Source organism: Chlorocebus sabaeus, chromosome 7 (assembly GCF_047675955.1).
Source record: "Chlorocebus sabaeus isolate Y175 chromosome 7, mChlSab1.0.hap1, whole genome shotgun sequence".
Taxonomy (NCBI): domain Eukaryota; kingdom Metazoa; phylum Chordata; class Mammalia; order Primates; family Cercopithecidae; genus Chlorocebus; species Chlorocebus sabaeus.
Window position 1 is genome coordinate 27140037 of NC_132910.1, and position 18764 is coordinate 27158800.

General features: G+C 35.6%; 1 protein-coding gene across 2 annotated transcripts in view; it reads left to right on the forward strand.

Annotated features, from left to right (window-relative positions):
* Nucleotides 1-18048, forward strand: part of USO1 (USO1 vesicle transport factor) — an 88793-nt gene extending 70745 nt beyond the window's left edge. For both annotated transcript variants that reach the window (XM_007998916.3, XM_073017410.1), the window contains 11 exons: nucleotides 3689-3799; nucleotides 4423-4541; nucleotides 4692-4873; nucleotides 5149-5270; nucleotides 8154-8292; nucleotides 9160-9323; nucleotides 10532-10618; nucleotides 13327-13425; nucleotides 14806-14913; nucleotides 16131-16346; nucleotides 17039-18048. In XM_007998916.3, the coding sequence (XP_007997107.1) occupies nucleotides 3689-3799; nucleotides 4423-4541; nucleotides 4692-4873; nucleotides 5149-5270; nucleotides 8154-8292; nucleotides 9160-9323; nucleotides 10532-10618; nucleotides 13327-13425; nucleotides 14806-14913; nucleotides 16131-16346; nucleotides 17039-17128 (1437 nt within the window). In that variant the 3' untranslated portion in view covers nucleotides 17129-18048. The remainder of the gene's footprint in view (nucleotides 1-3688; nucleotides 3800-4422; nucleotides 4542-4691; nucleotides 4874-5148; nucleotides 5271-8153; nucleotides 8293-9159; nucleotides 9324-10531; nucleotides 10619-13326; nucleotides 13426-14805; nucleotides 14914-16130; nucleotides 16347-17038) is intronic.
* Nucleotides 18049-18764: the final 716 nt, after the last annotated feature.

Sequence of the window (18764 nt, forward strand, 5' to 3'; positions counted from 1 at the left end):
TGCGGGGAAAGTGCTATTTTTGTTTTGTTTGTTTTGTTTTGTGTGAATATTTGGCAGAAAAAGAGTGTACCTTAATATCTATGTTTGGGCATGGGTTTCAGTTGAATAATGTGGGTAGTAATAAATGAGGTCCTGTTATGAATTATACCTTTGTGTATGAGCATGATTTAACATGTGTCATTAACTTACACACACACACACATATTTTGCAGCTTTAGCCTGAATAATTTTATATCAGGGAAAGTATTTTATAAGTATACGTCAGTCATTTGAAAGGCAATTTTTTTGAGGTATTAATTTATATACCATAAAATGCACAGACCTTCTGTGTTTCATGTGATGATTTTTGGTGTTTGAGTGTATCTCTGTAAACACCACCCAAAACCAGATGTAGAACATTTTCATAATCCCAGAAAGTTCCATCATGCTCTTTTCTTTCTTTTTTTTTTTTTTTTTTTTTTTTGAGACAGAGTCTCACTCTGTTGCCCAGACTGGAGTACAATGGCACGATCTTGGCTCACCGCAACCTCCGCCTTTCAGGTTCAAGCAATTCTCCTGCCTCAACCTCCCAAGTGGTTGGGATTACAGGTGCACACCACCACGCCCAGCTAATTTTTGTATTTTTAGCAGAGACAAGGTTTCACCATGTTGGCCAGGCTGGTCTCAAACTCCTGACCTCAGGTGATCCACCCACCTGGCCTCCCAAAGTGCTTGGATTACAGGCGTGAGACACTGCACCCAGCCCTCAGCTTCAAATATTTTGTTTGTAGTTCTCTTTTATCCTGTAAAATCTGTGATTTATAATTACCCCTGAGAATGCTCTCAAATTAGAGTTTTAGCCTCCATTTGTTTTCTCAAATCTCCTCAATGGTTCACACACTCTAGGGGCTCTGGAAAGAGGTGTGTACTTTTCCTTTTATTCATATCCTCTGCCCATTTTATATTAACGTACTTAACCCTTGTTTTTAATATGAGTTACAGATTTTTTTTTTTTTTTCCTGGTATGTCATTTGTCTTTTGACCTTGATGTTTTGTTTCGGATTTTTTTTTTTTTCTCAGACTTATATTTTATGGCTTCTGCATTTTAAGTCATACTTAGAAAAGGCCTTTTCATGTTCAGATTTTAAGGAATTTACTAGGCCAGGCATGGTACTAGTATTACACCTGTAATACTAGCACTTTGGAAGCTGAGGCGGGGGCATTGCCTGAGCTCTGGAGTTCAAGGCTGCAGTGAGCAATGATTGCTGCACTCCAATCTGATAGAGTGAGACTCGGTTCCCACTCCCCCGAGAAAAGACTTTAAGGAATTTATACTTCTCTTTTTATCTTATACTTTCTGGTTTCTTTTTTTGCATTTAATTCTTTGTTCTGTTTTTCTCAACAAACTTTATGAGATACAGATCCACTGATCTTTTTCTAAATAGCTATCTAGTTGTCCCAAAATCTTTTAAGTCTATTTGTAACTCACTGATGGTTATATGCTACGTTTTTCATATACTAAATTCTCATTTGTATATGGGCCCATTTTTCTGGATTTTTGTATTCTGTCTCTTGATTCCTGCTTGTTCATGATCCATTATTCTCTCTCTCTTTTTTTTTCTTTTTACAGTGTCCCTAGTTAATCTCACTTTCTTCATATGATCTTCAGAATCATGCTGTTTTGTTCAAGAAGCAAAAAAAAACCTTTTTGTAATTTTTATTTGAATCATATTAATTTTATTCATTTATTATTTTTAATTTAATTATTTAATTAATTTTTTTTTGGAGTCTCACTCTGTTGCCCAGACTGGAGTGCAGTGTTGTGATCTCGGCTCACTGCAACCTCCACCTCCCAGGCTCAAGCGATTCTCCTGCCTCAGCCTCCCGAGTAGCTGGGACTACAGGCGCCTGCCACCTCTCCTGGCTACTTTTTGTATTTTTAGTAGAAACAGGGTTTCACCATGTTATTCAGGCTGGTCTCAAACTCCGGACCTCAGGTGATCCAACCCGCCTCAGCCTCCCAAACTGCTGGGATTACAGGCACCTTAATTTTATAAATTAACTTAGAATTAATATCTTTGTGATGTTGAGTCTCCTATCTAAGAACATGGTGGCTTTCTATATTGGTTTATGTCCACTTTCGTGCTCTTTAGGAGTGTTTTAAAATTTTCCTTGTTTACATTTTATACCATTTTGATTAGGTTCACTCCTGAGTACTTTATCTTTTTTTGTCTCTATAATAAATGGAATGTTTTATTCTGTCTTTTAACTGGTTATATTTGACTTTGCTCTTCTTATCCTTCAATTAGATCCCAAAAGCCATACTTTTAGAAGATTCTGATTTAAATCTTCTTCTGTTTTTTTTTAGTTATACATCAGCCAGTGATTTGATAGTATGCTCTTATATATACAATGTGGGTATATTTGGTACCCGCAAATGGTTATTCTAAGTAATAATGAACTTATATATATAACCAGGTAGATGAACAAAACATTTGCATTTGTAACTCGAGTAGTTGCAAGTTTTCTGTGGCACATGGTCGGTTGAGAATGACTGTTTTTTAACTTTCCAGTTTACATGGATGACTTGAAGTTATGTTGTGGGCATGGTAATGACATAGAGGCAAGGAAACAGTAAAAATAATGCACCATGTAAAAACTAAATTTGTGTCAGTGCTTACATGGCAGATCATTTGAAGAGGTCTTGTTTGAACTTAATTCAATATTAAATATACCTAAAAATAGATTATAGAAGAGTCAAGATATTGGCATCAAGATTTGCGAAATTAGAATAGTCTAGGTGGTAGAAATTTTTCAGAACACAGTGATGGTTACTTTAAATTCATTCCTTGTCTAGATCTTTGAATTATATTTTGTACATTTTATGAGACTTCCCCCAAAGTGATGCATTACTATTCTGATTTTCATTATTTTATTTCAAACAAGTTTTTTTTGAAGATACAGGTTATAGGAATATAAATATGGGCACTGTCAATATTATGAACTAAGATTATTCTACCTAGGAGATGTAAATGTGTTGTATTAAAATTTTGAAAACTAATTTTGCTGGATATGCTTGTTTTCGGTATTAACTGTACTTGGCAGTAGTTAATGGTTTGGGGCACTTGGCTAATTTAAATCTTCCTCTTATCTGGTGTGTGATCACTGAATTTGTAGTATGGTTTATTTGTTGTTAGAGAATATATTCTCTCATGGAATTTGACTAAATGATTCAGGGGATTATTTTTTGTATTTTTCTTGATTTTTTTTTTTTTTTTTTTTTTGAAAGAAGTAGAATTTTCCTTTTATCAGGCACTTGTTTTTAAACTTCTGACTGAAATATCATAAATTTGCTTGGCAAATTCATTATAAAGTGTCTTGGGATTAATACATATTTTAAAGCCTCCACACTACAATTTTTTTTCCTTAGCAGACAAGGTTTTTAAAGTAATTGTATTTTAAATAACCCAGTATATGCCTCTGAACATGGATCAATTCTAATTTCTGCACTCTGTTCATTTTAGGAAGTGCAGCCTGTGGTGCATACAAGAATTTATTCTCTTGTTTAGTTTTTTAAAACTGGATTTCTGACTCATCTCTTATAAGATGTTAAAGTTCTTTTCATGCAAATGGAAGGGATCTTAGGGCAACTTTAAGTTTAAAAAATATAAAATGAATGGAAAGGTTTCTACCAATTTATCTGTTGCAGGGAAGCAAAATACAAACAAGAGTTGGATTATTAATGTTGCTTTGTACCTGGCTAAGCAATTGTCCCATTGCAGTAACACATTTTCTTCACAATTCAGCCAATGTTCCATTTGTATCCTTTATGTTTTAGTAATGTACATGTAAGTATTTATATCTTTTTTAGTTTTTCTTCTCAATTAGAAGTAGCTCTATGCCCAAAATACTTGAATTCTCCACTATCTTATCTGTGTTGCAACTTTTTAAACTGTTAAGGTTGTAATGATGCTTAAGTTGTGTGTGTGTGGTTTGTTTTATGCTGGCTTGGAATATATATGGAATTTCTTTTTTTTTTTTCCGAGACAAAGTCTTGCTCTGTCGCCTAGGCTGGAGTGCAGTGGCTCTCTTAGCTCACTGCAACCTCCGCCTCCCAGGTTCAAACAATTCTTCTGCCTCACTCAGCCTCCTGAGTTAGCTGGGATTACAGGTATGTGCAACCACCCCCAGCTAATTTTTGTAGTTTTAGTAGAGACAGGGTTTCACCACGTTGGCCAGGCTGGTCTCGAACTCCTCACCTCAGGTGATCCACTCACCTTGGCCTCCCAAAGTGCTGGGATTACAGGCATGAGCCACCCGTACCTAGCCTATATGTGGAATTTCTTATGGGAACTCTTATGTGAAGTATTAATGTATGTCAAATTCAAATTGCAAAATATACTAGATATTATCAATCCTTAGCCTCCTTAACAAAGATTTCAGCTTACAGGACAAATTGCAGAAAATCTTGGAGAAGAAGAGCAGTTGGTCCAAGGCTTATGTGCCCTTTTGTTGGGCATTTCGATTTATTTCAATGATAACTCACTTGAGAGCTACAAGAAGTAAGTAAGGCCTTGGAAGATGACTCTCTTAATGGCATCAATAGATAATGATGCTTTTTTTTTTTTTTTCCCCAAAGCATTATGTAGATCAAGTTTTATGTTTTGTTTTGATTTTATTTTTTAAAGCATCTCAATATGTTTATCTTGTAGAGAGAAACTAAAACAACTAATAGAGAAGAGGATTGGCAAAGAGAATTTCATAGAGAAACTAGGATTTATTAGCAAACATGAGTTATATTCCAGAGCATCTCAGAAACCCCAGCCAAACTTTCCCAGTCCAGAATACATGATATTTGATCATGAGTTTACGAAGCTGGTAAAAGAACTTGAAGGTAAGACTGAAGATTTATATTGATATTTGATGGAAAGTAATTATGTTTATATTGTACATGTATATTCTGGATACATGCAGGTTATATAATAACTCTAAAGGTATATTTTTTTCCTAGCTCTTGATCTGTAGCCCATTGAAGGACATTTGGCTTTCAGTAAGATTGAAAAGATTCTTACCTATCACGGAGTTAGGTTACATGTTTCTACTAAGTCTTAATAGTAAAATAGTATTTAAAACATTTAAAACAAATTTTAAATAAGCTTTCTTTTATAGGTGTTATAACTAAGGCTATTTATAAGTCCAGTGAAGAAGATAAAAAAGAAGAAGAGGTGAAAAAAACATTAGAACAGCATGACAATATTGTGACTCACTACAAAAATATGATTCGAGAGCAAGTAAGTACTGATGAATTGTATAGACCCTCTGATTACCGTAGGCACTTTCTGCTTTCAGGAAGAATTTCTTTCTGGCATTTCAAATGAAAGAGGATATAGAAAGCAAAACTCATTATTTTTCAAAGCATCTGAGTATTCAACAGAGTGCTTAATATGTGCTAAGCACCATGCACCTGATTTATTAGATAATGATGAGTAGATAAAGATGAAACTACATTTGCAGAATCATCAGTTGACATTTTCTTTCCAGGATACCAGTGAACTTTCATTACTTGCATTGTGTTGAGTACCCTAAACCTTTCATAACATTCCTTCAAAATGTTTTCTTGACTTTTACTCTCATTTAATTTCTTATGATATTTACCTTGATTGGAATTCTAGAAAGTGCTGAAAAATGAGGTTATTAATGTTGTTAAAATTCCAGTGTCATAAAAAAATACAGTAGTGGCAGACCCTGCGGGACAGATTTATCCCCTTCCCTCTACTGCTGTCCACACCTGTCTACTAATTGTGCACAGTTTATGGCAGGTGTGGCAATAAAGGCTTACATAGAACCCTTTAAATTGACAACTGTTTATATCTTATTTTCTTCCTCACAATCTACATTACTGAGATTAGTTTATTTTTTGTTTAGACAGAGTCTTGCTCTTGTCTCCCAGGCTGGAGTGCAGTGGTGCAATCTCAACTCACTGCAATCTCCGCCTCCCAGGTTCAAGCAGTTCTCTTGCCTCAGCCTCACAAGTAGCTGGGATTATAGGCGTGTGCCACCATGCCGCCTAATTTTATATTTTTAGTAGAGATGAGGGTTCACCGTGTTGGCTGGTGTTGATCTCCCAACCTCAGGAGATCGGCTCGCCTCAGCCTCCCAAAGTGCTGGGATTATAGGCATGAGCCACCACGCCCAGCCTACTGAGATTAAAAGTTTAGAAGGAATGAAAATGTTGTGGTATATTTAGCATTCATTCTAAGCTTTTCAGTTTAAAAGTAAATCAATAAATTGTAATCTTAGAATGGTAAAATTTGAATCATCAAACTACTCATGGTTATTAGGATTTTTCATCTATACCTGGGTACAAAGATGGAGCCATTTCCAGTTGGTAAAATGTAATAATATCTTTGGAACAGTGAAAAATGAATGCAACACAATGCAAGTAATGAAAAACAAATTGCTGGAATGTGATACAGAGTCTATACTTGGGGCTGCAAATACAGTTGATTTGGCAAAAGAATGATTGACACAATTACTCTAATAACTCCTTTAGAAATGTTCATTTTAAATATTCTTACCATTTAAAATGCTGTTTGGTATTAGGCCACAAGCATCTAGAACTATAAAATGTTTATATCCTTTGAATGACATTTGATAATTCATCCTGAGGAAATTCTCCAAAATTCAGGAAACAATTATATGGACTAAAATATTTATTGTAATGAAATTTGTCACTTTGAAAAATGGAAAGCAATGTTAAGTAGATGCAATACAATTTATATTTAGTGTTTTTGATGCTAAGGTTGCTTTCCATTTTTCTTTTTTTTTTTGAGACAGACTTTCATTCTTATTGCCTAGGCTGGAGTGCAGTGGCTAAGCACAGTGCCTCATGCTGGTAATCCCAGCACTTTGGGAGGCTGAGGTGGGCGAATTACCTGAGGTCGAGAGTTCAAGACCAGTCTGACCAACAATGGAGAAACCCCATCTTTACTAAAAATACAAAAAATTAGCTGGGCATGGTGACACATGCCTGTAATCCCAGCTATTCGGGAGGCTGAGGTAGGAGAATCACCTGAACCTGGGAGGCAGAGGTTGCAGTGAGCTGAGATCACACCATTACATTCTAGCCTGGGCAACAAGAGCAAAACTCTGTCTCAAAAAAAAAAAAGAAAGAAAGAAAAGATAAATGGAACGCAACCTTAGCATCAAAAACATTGAATATAAATTGTATTGCATCTACTTAATTAGTGAGGATTCAACATTATGTTTTGAAGACTGTGTAGTAATATGGGGAAATTATGATAGAATGTTAAGTAAATTAAAGGCTACATAATTATATATTGACGGATTATGACAAATTTTAAACCATGGATTGGGGAAAAATTAGAAGACAATAAAGAAATACATCAAATTCCGGCCGGGCACGGTGGCTCACGCCTGTAATCCCAGCACTTTTGGAGCCTGAGACTGTTGAATCACCTGAGGTCAGGAGTTTGAGACCAGCCTGGCCAACATGATGAAACCCCGTCTCGACTAAAAATACAAAAACATAAGCTGGGCATGGTGGCGGGCACCTGTAATCCCAGCTACTCAGGAGGCTGAAGCAGGAGAATTGCTTGAACCCAAGAGGCGGAGGTTGCAGTGAGCTGGATCGCGCCACTGCACTCCAGCCTGGGCGATAAGAGCAAAACTCCGTCTCAAAAAAAAAAAAGAAAATAAAAGGACGTCAAATTCTAACTATAGTTTTATTATGATGGTAAAAGCTGGAAGCTCTTTTATCAATTTCCTGTATTTCTCATTGTCTTTTAATATTAAAAATAATATAGATGCATATGTATATATAGATATGCTAAATTTCTTAGCTTGATGTAAATTTTTAAATGGTTTTGTGACCATAAAATGGAGTTTTTTCATTGTATTTCTCACTACAATTGCAGGCTGTGCCATGGTGTTTATTAATGGAGCCTTCCTTGAAATCTTGTAGTTCTACTGCATGTTAATTGGCCTTGATGGATATATTAACACACCAAGTTGCTTAATTATTGAATCATTTCGGAAGTGTTAGCACTTTAGCATACTCTCCCAAAATGTGACCTCTAATTTTTAGAAGTGTTCACCTTCTTAATGCTAACTAGTATGAATTTAAAACACATGAATTATGTTTTGTTCCACAGGATCTGCAACTTGAGGAATTAAAGCAGCAGGTTTCCACATTAAAATGTCAAAATGAACAGCTCCAGACGGCAGTCACACAGCAAGTATCTCAGATCCAGCAGCACAAAGACCAGTATAATCTTCTTAAAATACAGCTAGGTAAGTGCAGCTGAGCTATCACAGTGATAGCACCCAGGTCATTCTTTCCTCAAGAGCTAGACAAAGTAAAAGATTGTTTTTGTGGACTAGTCTTCTTCTAACCTTAATCATGGTGACAAAAAATGTAAATTGGAGTTTAAAGCAAAATAGCATGAGAGTTAAGAGTAGTTAAGACTGGACCTTTAGAGATTGAAGTCCAAGCTTCTTGCTACCTGTTTATCTGGCCAATTGATTCTCAACCATGGCTATATATTAGAATCTCCTGAGACCCTTTTTTTTTTTTTTTAAATACCGATGCTGATACCACAATAGTGTTTCTGATTTAATTAATCTGGAGTTAAGTCCAGGGATCAGTAACTAGTACAAGCCCACCGGGTGATTCTAACGTATAGCTGATTAAGAATGACTGATGTAATCTTTCAATTTCCTCTTCTGCAAAATGGAGATAGTAATAACATTTGAGAACTAAATGAAATAATAAATGAAAAATTTAAGTTGTGCCTGGAAAATGGCAAGAGCTCCACTGCTTATAAATAGTATTATCCTACAGTGCTTGTGAAGATTTTTTAAAGGGATTTTATTTTCTCATATTCAGTTGACAGAAGTGGAATTAAAATTACTGTAATTCTTAATCATAGATCACCAGGCCATGCAGGCCACACAAGGCTGTGCTGTTTTTACTCCCAGAATCCAGAAAATATCAGTTCACTATTTTTATCAATATACCATTCTGCAAAGATGAAATGTGATTGCAAAAGTGCTGCCAAAGTAATTGAATTAAGAAAATTATATATTTGAATCTTCTAGTTCAAAAATGAAAAGCTTAAGTTTCCCGTTGGCTTTTAAAATGTTATCTCTGTCTAACAGGAAAAGACAATCAGCATCAAGGTTCTTACAGTGAGGGGGCTCAAATGAATGGCGTTCAACCAGAAGAAATTGGTAGATTGCGAGAAGAGATAGAAGAATTAAAAAATAATCAGGAACTTTTACAGAGCAAGCTGACTGAAAAGGACTCTGTGATTGAAAATTTGGTAAGTAAATGTTTAAAAATTTAAAATAAGAGTTCAAGAGTGGTTCTCATTGTACTGCCTTTTTTTTTTCTTTTTTTCTTTTTTTTCCTTGGATCTCTTAAGCCAGAATATCATATGTTAAGATTTTACAGGATGGGCTAGGCACAGTGCCTCACGCCTGTAATCCCAGCACTTTGGGAGGCCGAGGCGGGTGGATCACCTGAGGTCAGGAGTTCGAGACTAGCCTGGCCAACATGGTGAAACCCTGTCTCTACTAAAAATACAAAAATTAGCCAGGCATGCTGGCAGGCACCTGTAGTCCCAGCTACTCGGGAGGCTGAGGCAGGAGAATCGTGTGAACCCGGGAGGTAGAGGTTGCAGTGAGCTGAGATCACCCCACTGCACCCCAGCCTGGGCAACAAGAGGGAGATTTTCCGTCTCAAAAAAAAAAAAAAAAAAAAAAGATTTTACAGGATGAGCTTTGGAGTCAAACTGTTTAAGCTTCCATGCTTCCTGGCCAATTGAATTTAAGCAATTTAGTTATTAACCTCTTTAAACTTGTTTCCTGATCTATAAAATGGTAGTGGTAATGTCTAGTTCATTGTTGTGAGATTTAAGTGAAATACTTTCTAATACATAGAAATTATTTAATAAATGTCTGCTTTTATGCTCTTTCTCCATATGAACACAGGTAAATGCTTAGATTTAATAAATTACAATTTTTTTTTTGTTTTTTTCTTTAGAGACAGAGTCTCGCTCTATTGCCCAGGCTGGAGCACAGTGGCACGATCTCTGCTCACTGCAACCTCCACCTCCCGGGTTCTAGCAGTTCTCCTGCCTCAGCCTCCTGAGTAGCTGGGATTATAGGCGCACGCCGCCACACCCGGCTAATTTTTTGTATTTTAGTAGAGACAGGGTTTCACTGTGTTGCCCAGGCTGGTCTTGAACTCCTGACCTCACGTGATCCGCCCGCCTCGGCCTTCCAAAATGCTGGGATTACAGGTGTGAGCCACCGCACTTGGCCTACAAATGGATTTTTAGCCATTAAAAAGTTGTAGACAATATGTGCTGTGTTGAATTTTTATCTTGGGCATAAAAATTAAAATGTTGATGTGAATTTTTTGGTAAGCACACGTATGATATAGTTTATATGTGTACAGTTCTGTTTTGTTTTTTCTCATCTCTCTATACCACGTATATTTTATAGTTTATTTTTGTGCTATTTGTAGAAATCTTCCCAAACATCTGGCACAAATGAACAGTCTTCAGCAATAGTTTCAGCTGGAGATTCTGAACAAGTTGCAGAGTTAAAACAGGTAATTTTCCACTTTGATCCAATTCTACTTTGTCGTATTTTAATTATAATAGAATAACAGCCCTATAGTTTCACAAATCTAGAACTGTATTAGCAGATGTAAGTAAAATTTAAGTTAAGACAACCATTTGAAAATCCTGAAGCTATTTCTATTTATATGATAATGGTACTTTGCTTTTTATTGTGTTTTTTTCAGAGATATTCTTTTTAAAAAATCTCCGCATCTCACCTGTTATTTATAGATTATCAGTGAACTAACAACAAAAAATTTAAATTTATGACTTGCAAATATGAAAATGTAAAATCTTACACCTAATTTTCATATACTATGATAATTGCTTGACTAAATGTATGGGGTTTTTAAACTGTTTTGTCTAAAAAATACTGAATTTTAGAATTGAAAACGAGAAAAACAAAAGGTAAACTTACGTATATCTCAATTAAATGACTCCAGCTAAAAAGTAAAATAAACTTTTTCTGCGATAATTTATAACATCTAGAAAAGCAAATTAAACTGTTTTCTACTTGCTTATAGTATTTATAAATTCCTGTTAAACTAGATCATACAGATTTACCTTTATCCAATGAAAAAATTTAAACGTATTGTTCAAGAAAAGAATCAAAAAAGAGAAATGAACTGTGTACACTTACAATTAAATAATGTAGCAATTAGAATAAAACTCTAGAGTATATTATCCCCAAACAGGTTCTGGGGTTTTTTTTCTTTCCTCCTCTTTTCTTCTCTCTTTTCTTCTTTCTCTTCTTTCTTTCTTATTATAAAAGAAATGCATGCTTCTTTTTTTTTTTTTTTGAGATGGTGTTTTGCTCTTGTTGCCCAGGCTGGAGCGCAGTGGCACCATCTCGACTCACTATAACCGCCGCCTCTCAGGTTCAAGTGATTCTCCTGTCTCAGCCTCCTAAGTACCTGGGATTGCGGGCGCCTGCCACTGCATCCGGCTAATTTTTTGTATTTTTAGTAGAGACAGGATTTCATCATGTTGGCCAGACTGGTCTCGAACTCCAGACTTCAGGCAGTCCACCCGCCTTGGCCTCCCAAAGTGCTGGTATTACAAGCGTGAGCCACTGCGCCTGGCCAAGAAATGCATACTTTTTTTTTTTTTTTAAATCCAAGCAATACTAAAAAAGTGACCATCCTTACTAACCTAGGACTGACTGACTTCCTTCTCCCTCCACTAATCAACTGGCCCTAGTCCACTGACATGGCTGCTTTGAAAGAGAAATGACTGAACATAGAGAAATTTTGTCTTATTTTGATAATGTCCATGTACCTCAGAGTAGATTCTAAATATCTGACCTTTGTTTAAAAAAAGAATCACTTATCATTGAGGATTTTCAGGTCTCAAATATTTGTTCACAATGTTTTATTTGTGTGGGAAGGTTAATATGCTCTTTTGGTTTTATTAAATCTACCTATACTAGAACTGTATTAAAATTAAAGGGAATTAAGTTACTAATACATAGCCTTAGTTTGTAAATCCTAAGTAAAAATAAGCTATTTAATTATGTTTCCCAGTGAAACTTTAATTAGATATTTTTATAAAAAGCAAATTGCCTTTTATTTTACTTTCTCCAGTTTACTTACTTTTATAAACTTTAGATTGTTAAAAAAAAAAAATTATTTTTTAAGGGACAGTTGTGTTTTTTATAATATATAGTAAAATACTGTATACAGAAAACTGTAACTCATTTTAATAACTAAACAAAATAATTAAATTAGAAAAGCCATAAAGGTACATGATAGAAATTTTAAAGAGAACCAAAAGAAAAGAGCCTTTAACTTGCCATTGTCCCACCACTTACTCAGTGTCTCCAGACATTACCAGATGTCCTCGGAGATTGGGGGATATGGGGAGAAATCACTCCTGCTGAGAGCCATTTTTATAATTGCCTTTCTTTTCCTGTACTTTTTTGGAGGGAGGAGAGGGTGAGAAGTTTGGAAATTCAACATTAATAAAAACTTTCAATTAATACCCTGGTTTTCATTATAGTACTACTGCTTTCATCTATGTTTGGTGGTCCCTAAAGATGTCCTGTTTTGCCCAGCCACATAATAAACCTCAAGTCTTCATCTAGGAAAGGAGGAATGGTTGCCTGATGCCTAAGATTGAGACAGGGATCTGATGATCTCTTTCTTAAATAGTCTTTTAACCAGCCCTGCAGTTTTTAACCTCATTTTTATCTGTACTTCCAGAGGTATCTAATGATACCAGTTCCCAACCTTTCTGGTAGTTAATGCATTCATTGTAAGTCAGGTACTATCTTAACTTTCTCAGTGGTCATCCTAGCTTTCAGCTTTCTCAGGTGTGCTGAGTTAGTTACCACTGTTACTGGCTTTCTCAAATTCCCCAATTATATTGCTCTCTTCTATAAGAGAGCAATATATGTTTTTGTTTGTGTAGGTGTCTTCCTCTCTCCCTCCCATCCTTCCTTTCTTTATTCCTTCTCCCCTCCCTTCCTCTCTTTATGATTTTTTTTTTTTTTTTTTTTTTGGCATGGGGGTTCAGAAGGGAGCAGAGGTAAATGAATGTGTTGAATTTTCCATCTTGAACCCAAAGTTCAAGAATAGTTCTTTAGAGTTAGATTTTAAAACTAGGAAGTTGTAAATCATTTTTTAAATGTCTCTGTAAATAATTCCTTGATGAAATTAATACCATTTAATGTTATGACTCAACTATTTTTGTCTCTTAGGAACTGGCAACTTTAAAGTCTCAGTTAAACTCACAATCTGTGGAGATCACCAAACTACAGACAGAAAAGCAGGAACTGTTACAGAAAACAGAAGTGTTTGTAAGTATTTTCTGGTTTTCCTCTGGAAGGTAATAAAAACAAGGTTGATATATTATTTCTTAGCCACAATGAAAAAGAAGCAAGCTCATCAGATAGCATCTTCTCTTTAGATTACTTACTAGCCGGTGTTTAGTAACATAGGCTTCGTATTCATGGTGGCAATCCTTTTATAGTCAGTCACCAGATTAGTTTATTCAGGTACTTAATAGTTTATTTTGCTGGTATCACATTCTATTTCTGTCCCTTCAGTCCAAGCTGGCAGTTTTTCTGCTGTCATAAAATATTCAAAAACCCTTATTGTTTTCTCCAGAACATGCTTTCTCATACTTTTGCAATACAGGTAAACTGACAATTTTCCAAATCTTCTAATTCTGATTCTGTTTTGCTTAGCAATTCCTTCTTCAATTTATCTCTCTTCTCTCACATTTTACTTTAAGCAACAAGGAGAAACCAGGCTGCACTCCAACACTTTACTTGGAAACCTCAGCAAAATATCCAAATTCATTATTTACAAAGTTCTGCTTTCCATAAAACACTGCAACGCTATTTGGCTAAGTTATTTGCCACTTTATAACAAGGATTGCCTTTCCTCCAATTCCCAGTAACGTGTTCCTAGTTTTCATCTGAGACCTCACCAAAAGCACCTTTAACATTCATATTTCTGCTGGCATTCTTCTTCTCACTATGACCATGAAGCTTCTCTCCAACTCCGCTCTTTTCTTTCTGAGCTCTCACCAGAATCACTTAATCCATATCTCTACCAGCAGTCTCATCAAGGTGATATAGGCTTTGTCTGCTATGCACCTCAAAAATTCTTACAGCCTCTACTCATTACACAGTTCCAAAGCTATTTCCACATGTTTAGATATTTGTTGTGTCAACACCCCACTTCCTAGTATTTTAGAAAAAAAGACAAGGAAAGACTGAAGAACTGTTATTCAGGAGTGCCTTCTCTAGCACTTGAGAAAAGATTTGCTTTTCACTAATAATGATATTTGGCTCAATTTATCTACCTATCTAGGATGATAGTATGGACTTATAGGAAATTTATGAAGGAAAGGCTTTGAAAAATAATCTGTTTATTAAATGCTGGGTTACAGTTACATTACAGCTGCCTTGCTGATTACTTTTCTGGGCTTAATTACCTTAAGGCACCTTAGTCCAGCCTTCCTTGTACTCTTACGAGATTTGATGCTCTTCCATGTGGGAACAGCTCATCCGACAGTGGAGAGCACTTTGTTGCACATAAATACATGAGGAATTATATTTCTGTTATTGAGAATAAAATATCAAAATGGCAAAAAAATTAAATAACCACTTTGGGAGTTCATGTTGATTGTAATGTTTAAGAGACATCTTTTTTTCCATTTCTAATTTCAGGCAAAATCAGTTGAGGTGCAAGGAGAGACCGAGACTGTAATAGCCACCAAAACTACTGATGTAGAAGGAAGACTGTCAGCATTATTACAAGAGACTAAAGAGTTAAAGGTTTGTTTTTCGTGCAACTTTTATTTACTGTGTATAATATGAAATGAACTCTAGGAGATGTTATATATCTTTCAAATTCTTAGATTTATGAAGAAAGCTAATGATGTGCAATTTTATCTCACAACATTTTCACTCCTATATTGATGATTTAAGATGACACAAATGAAGATTTTTTTGTTTCAGGTGTGTTTTTTTTTTTTTTTTTTTTTGGTTTTTTTGTTTGTTTGTTTGTTTTTTTAAGATGGAGTCTCGCTCTGTCACCAGACTGGAGTGCAGTGGCACGATCTTGGCTCACCACAACCTCTGCCTTCCAGGTTCAAGCGATTCTCCTGCCTCAGCCTCCTCAGTAGCTGGGATTTCAGGCACCGGCCACCACGCCCAGCTAATTTTTGTACTTTTAGTAGAGACGAGGATTCGCCATGTTGGCCAGGCTGGTCACAAACTCTTGACCTCAGGTGATCCACCCACCTCAGCCTCCCAAAGTGCTGGGATTACAGGCATGAGCCACCACGCCCAGCCTGTGTTTTCTTTTTAAGATCAATATCTAATCACAATAACAAAACAAGGAGCACAAATGTAGCTAATACACAAGCCACATGTAGATTTTCCATAAGCCGTGGAACACAGGAACATTAAGTCCTGTCAGCATATTATTGTGTGTGAGAGACATCAGAATAAATAACATGAAGAAAGGAATGAGGTCACATTAAGGAAAATAATGTATAATTGTGCTTTTTGGATTGTGGCCAAATTATTTTATTTTTAAACCATAGATTTTTATTTGAAGCTATTTTCTTTTCATTTAATTGTATGCTTGAAGTTGGGATAAAAAAATTTTTTTAACTTGAGCTTCGAGTTCTAAAATTCTGGTGCTAATCAGACTTGTGCTGTAAAATGCTTTGTATTTCTGTTTACTCCTCTGATTATCTGAAATGGTAATACTTTTTTTTGAGCCTCTTAAAGGTTTTTTGAGGAATAGCTAACTAAAACTATTTTTTGGATGTTCAACTGTTTTTTGGCAATAACCATTTTTGATGAACAGTCTAACAAATTCATGTTACTGTGTGTGTTAAACCTCCTATACCCTTAACCTCCATCCCTAAATTCCTTAGGATGAACAAGTACAGTGATTTGTCATAGAAAGAAACTATTTGTTAGAAACTCTAAGAAAGTGAGTGCTAATTTTAGATTCCTGCCTTTCACCTTTCTTTTTCTAGAATGAAATTAAAGCTCTGTCTGAGGAAAGAACTGCCATTAAAGAGCAGCTGGATTCATCTAATAGTACCATTGCCATTTTACAAACTGAGAAAGACAAACTAGAGTTGGAAATTACAGATTCTAAAAAAGAACAGGATGATCTCTTGGTGCTCTTGGCCGATCAAGATCAGAAAATACTGTCATTGAAGAATAAACTCAAGGATCTTGGTCATCCAGTAAGATTAAAATGTCTCCAAAAATGATTTGTATTATGTTTTAGTGTAATACATTTAAAAGATTTTTAATGTAGCATGGAAAAGTTGTGCCTATATTTTAGGAATGGATATGTAGGTTCATGAATATGGTACCATCTGTACTGTTTTCACTATTTTCATTAAATTTACTTAATACACAGATTAGGTTCAGTTTTCAGTACTTACAGACTATTTTCTTTTGGACCTTAAGCCTAGAAAGTGAATTCATTTGATGGGTAACAAGACTGTTGTCACCCACGTGTGTCATTATCTTTTGCCATGTTTGGTTCAGATATGTGTGTAAAGAGGTGTAGCCATTTATCAGCAAAGTTAACTGATATGTCTCATTCATATTAGAAATGACAGCCTTCGGCATCAAATCAAAGAAATCAGATAGCTTATATTCTAATGTAGTTACTAGAATACAAAATTTGTCCGGGCGTGGTGCTCACACCTGTAATCCCAGCACTTTGGGAGGCTGACACAGGAGAATCACTTGAACCCGGCAGGCAGACATTGCAGTGAGCCGAGGTCGCACCATTGCACTCCAGCCTGGGTGACAAGAGCAAAACTCCGTCTCAAAAAAAAAAAAAATTATCAATAATATATATTGTTAAATGTTGAATGTGACATGAACAGATTTTCACAATATTAAATACATCTTTTTCCTCTAGGTTGAAGAAGAGGATGAACTTGAATCTGGAGACCAAGAAGATGAGGATGATGAAAGTGAAGATCCTGGCAAGGACTTAGATCATATCTAGCTTTAAAATCTCTAGGAATGATAGAGATTATATCATAACTCCGAAGATGGAATCTAAACTTTGGTTTACCTCCATGGAAAATAAAGATTTAGAAACCAGGTGGAAAACATTCACTATTAAGACTATTGATATATTTTTGTAATGTTGCCACCCATGTTGAAAACCTTAAAACTAAATTTATGTAGAACATACATCTTTTATTTAAATCCATCTGAACTGTCCCAAAATATAATTTGCAAAGAGCTTCAGACACCAAAAATACACCATTTTAAGGCATGTGGTGGCAATGCTATTTGCCTTAGTTCATTGGTTGTTTACTTTGCAAAATTTGTGACTTTTAAGTACTAACACATTTGATTGAATGTGTATTGAATTGGAATTATTATTTCTGAATTCAGTGTTTGAGTCCTTAGTTGATGATTTTCTTTTAAATAAACTAGTTTATTTAAAAGCAAGATAGCCTGGGCTGGGAGAGTTAGTGTATATCATCAGCCCTCCATCTAATGTGATTGCTAAGATGTGCAGGATAGGACAGCTTAGAATGAGTGCCTTGACACCTACATATGGCTGCATTCCGTACCTCAGTGAAGAAGCCGAAGGATGCTGACACACAGTGATGTGGAGGGCGTTCCGGAGAAACTTTTGCAACAGTGTATTAATGTGATTGGTTTTCTTTTTGTTTTAAGGTAAACATCTAAAACAAATTTCAAGTTAACAGTTCATACAACTCAGATTTAGTGTTATTGTTTATCATAAAACATATTATGTTCCTAGTTTTAAAAAGACCCAAACTATGATTTATATAATTTATTGGCATTTTTGCTGAATAGGTGTAAGTCAGATAATAGATTTTAAAAAAGTAAATGAGGCAATGTGTCAAAATTTAATGTTTCATAATAAAAATAGATACGTTCACTTAATCCTTGGTCATGGTTCCCTTTTTTTTACATCTTAAAAGTATTTTATTCATGATAAAAGGCCAGTGAAAATGATGAGGCAACTCCTCTTATTAGGGGTACACAAGTATAACTGAATGTTAAAAACAATCTTCTTTAAAACCAATGATTATGATTCCCTAAGATTGGAGGGGGTTAGTTTGAAGTACAGAAGTAGAAGAGGTTGGAAAAGGGTTTGGATGTTTTTAAATCCAGCACTGGAGTTCTTGGCAATGAGTTCCTGTTAAAGAAGTGGGTTTACTTAAAGACAAGATAACCTGGGCTAGAAAATAACATATTTATCTGCCTTTGGGATATCTCCCAAAGTGCTGGGATTATAGGACACAAACTTTTGAAAGAGAAGGAGTATCACTGTCTTGATGAAGGAGACACCTGTATGTTACAGAGCACACGTGAATGCTGCACTGTGCCCACGTTCCACCACTATTGCCATCAGAAGAAGAACTACATTACTATCACCAGACCAGCTCAGATAGGGGAGGTCTTCCTAAAGTTGACACCACATAATGAACCATGAGTTAATGACTACCTTTCAAGCTAATGTACGGTTAAAGAAAAATGGATCAGGAGTGAGAATTTGTAAATACAGAGTACCAAAGATCTTCATTAAGAAACATCAGCAGAATCAGTGCTGCTGTGCCGAACCCAGTCACTCAGGATGGCTTGGAGTAGGAAAGACA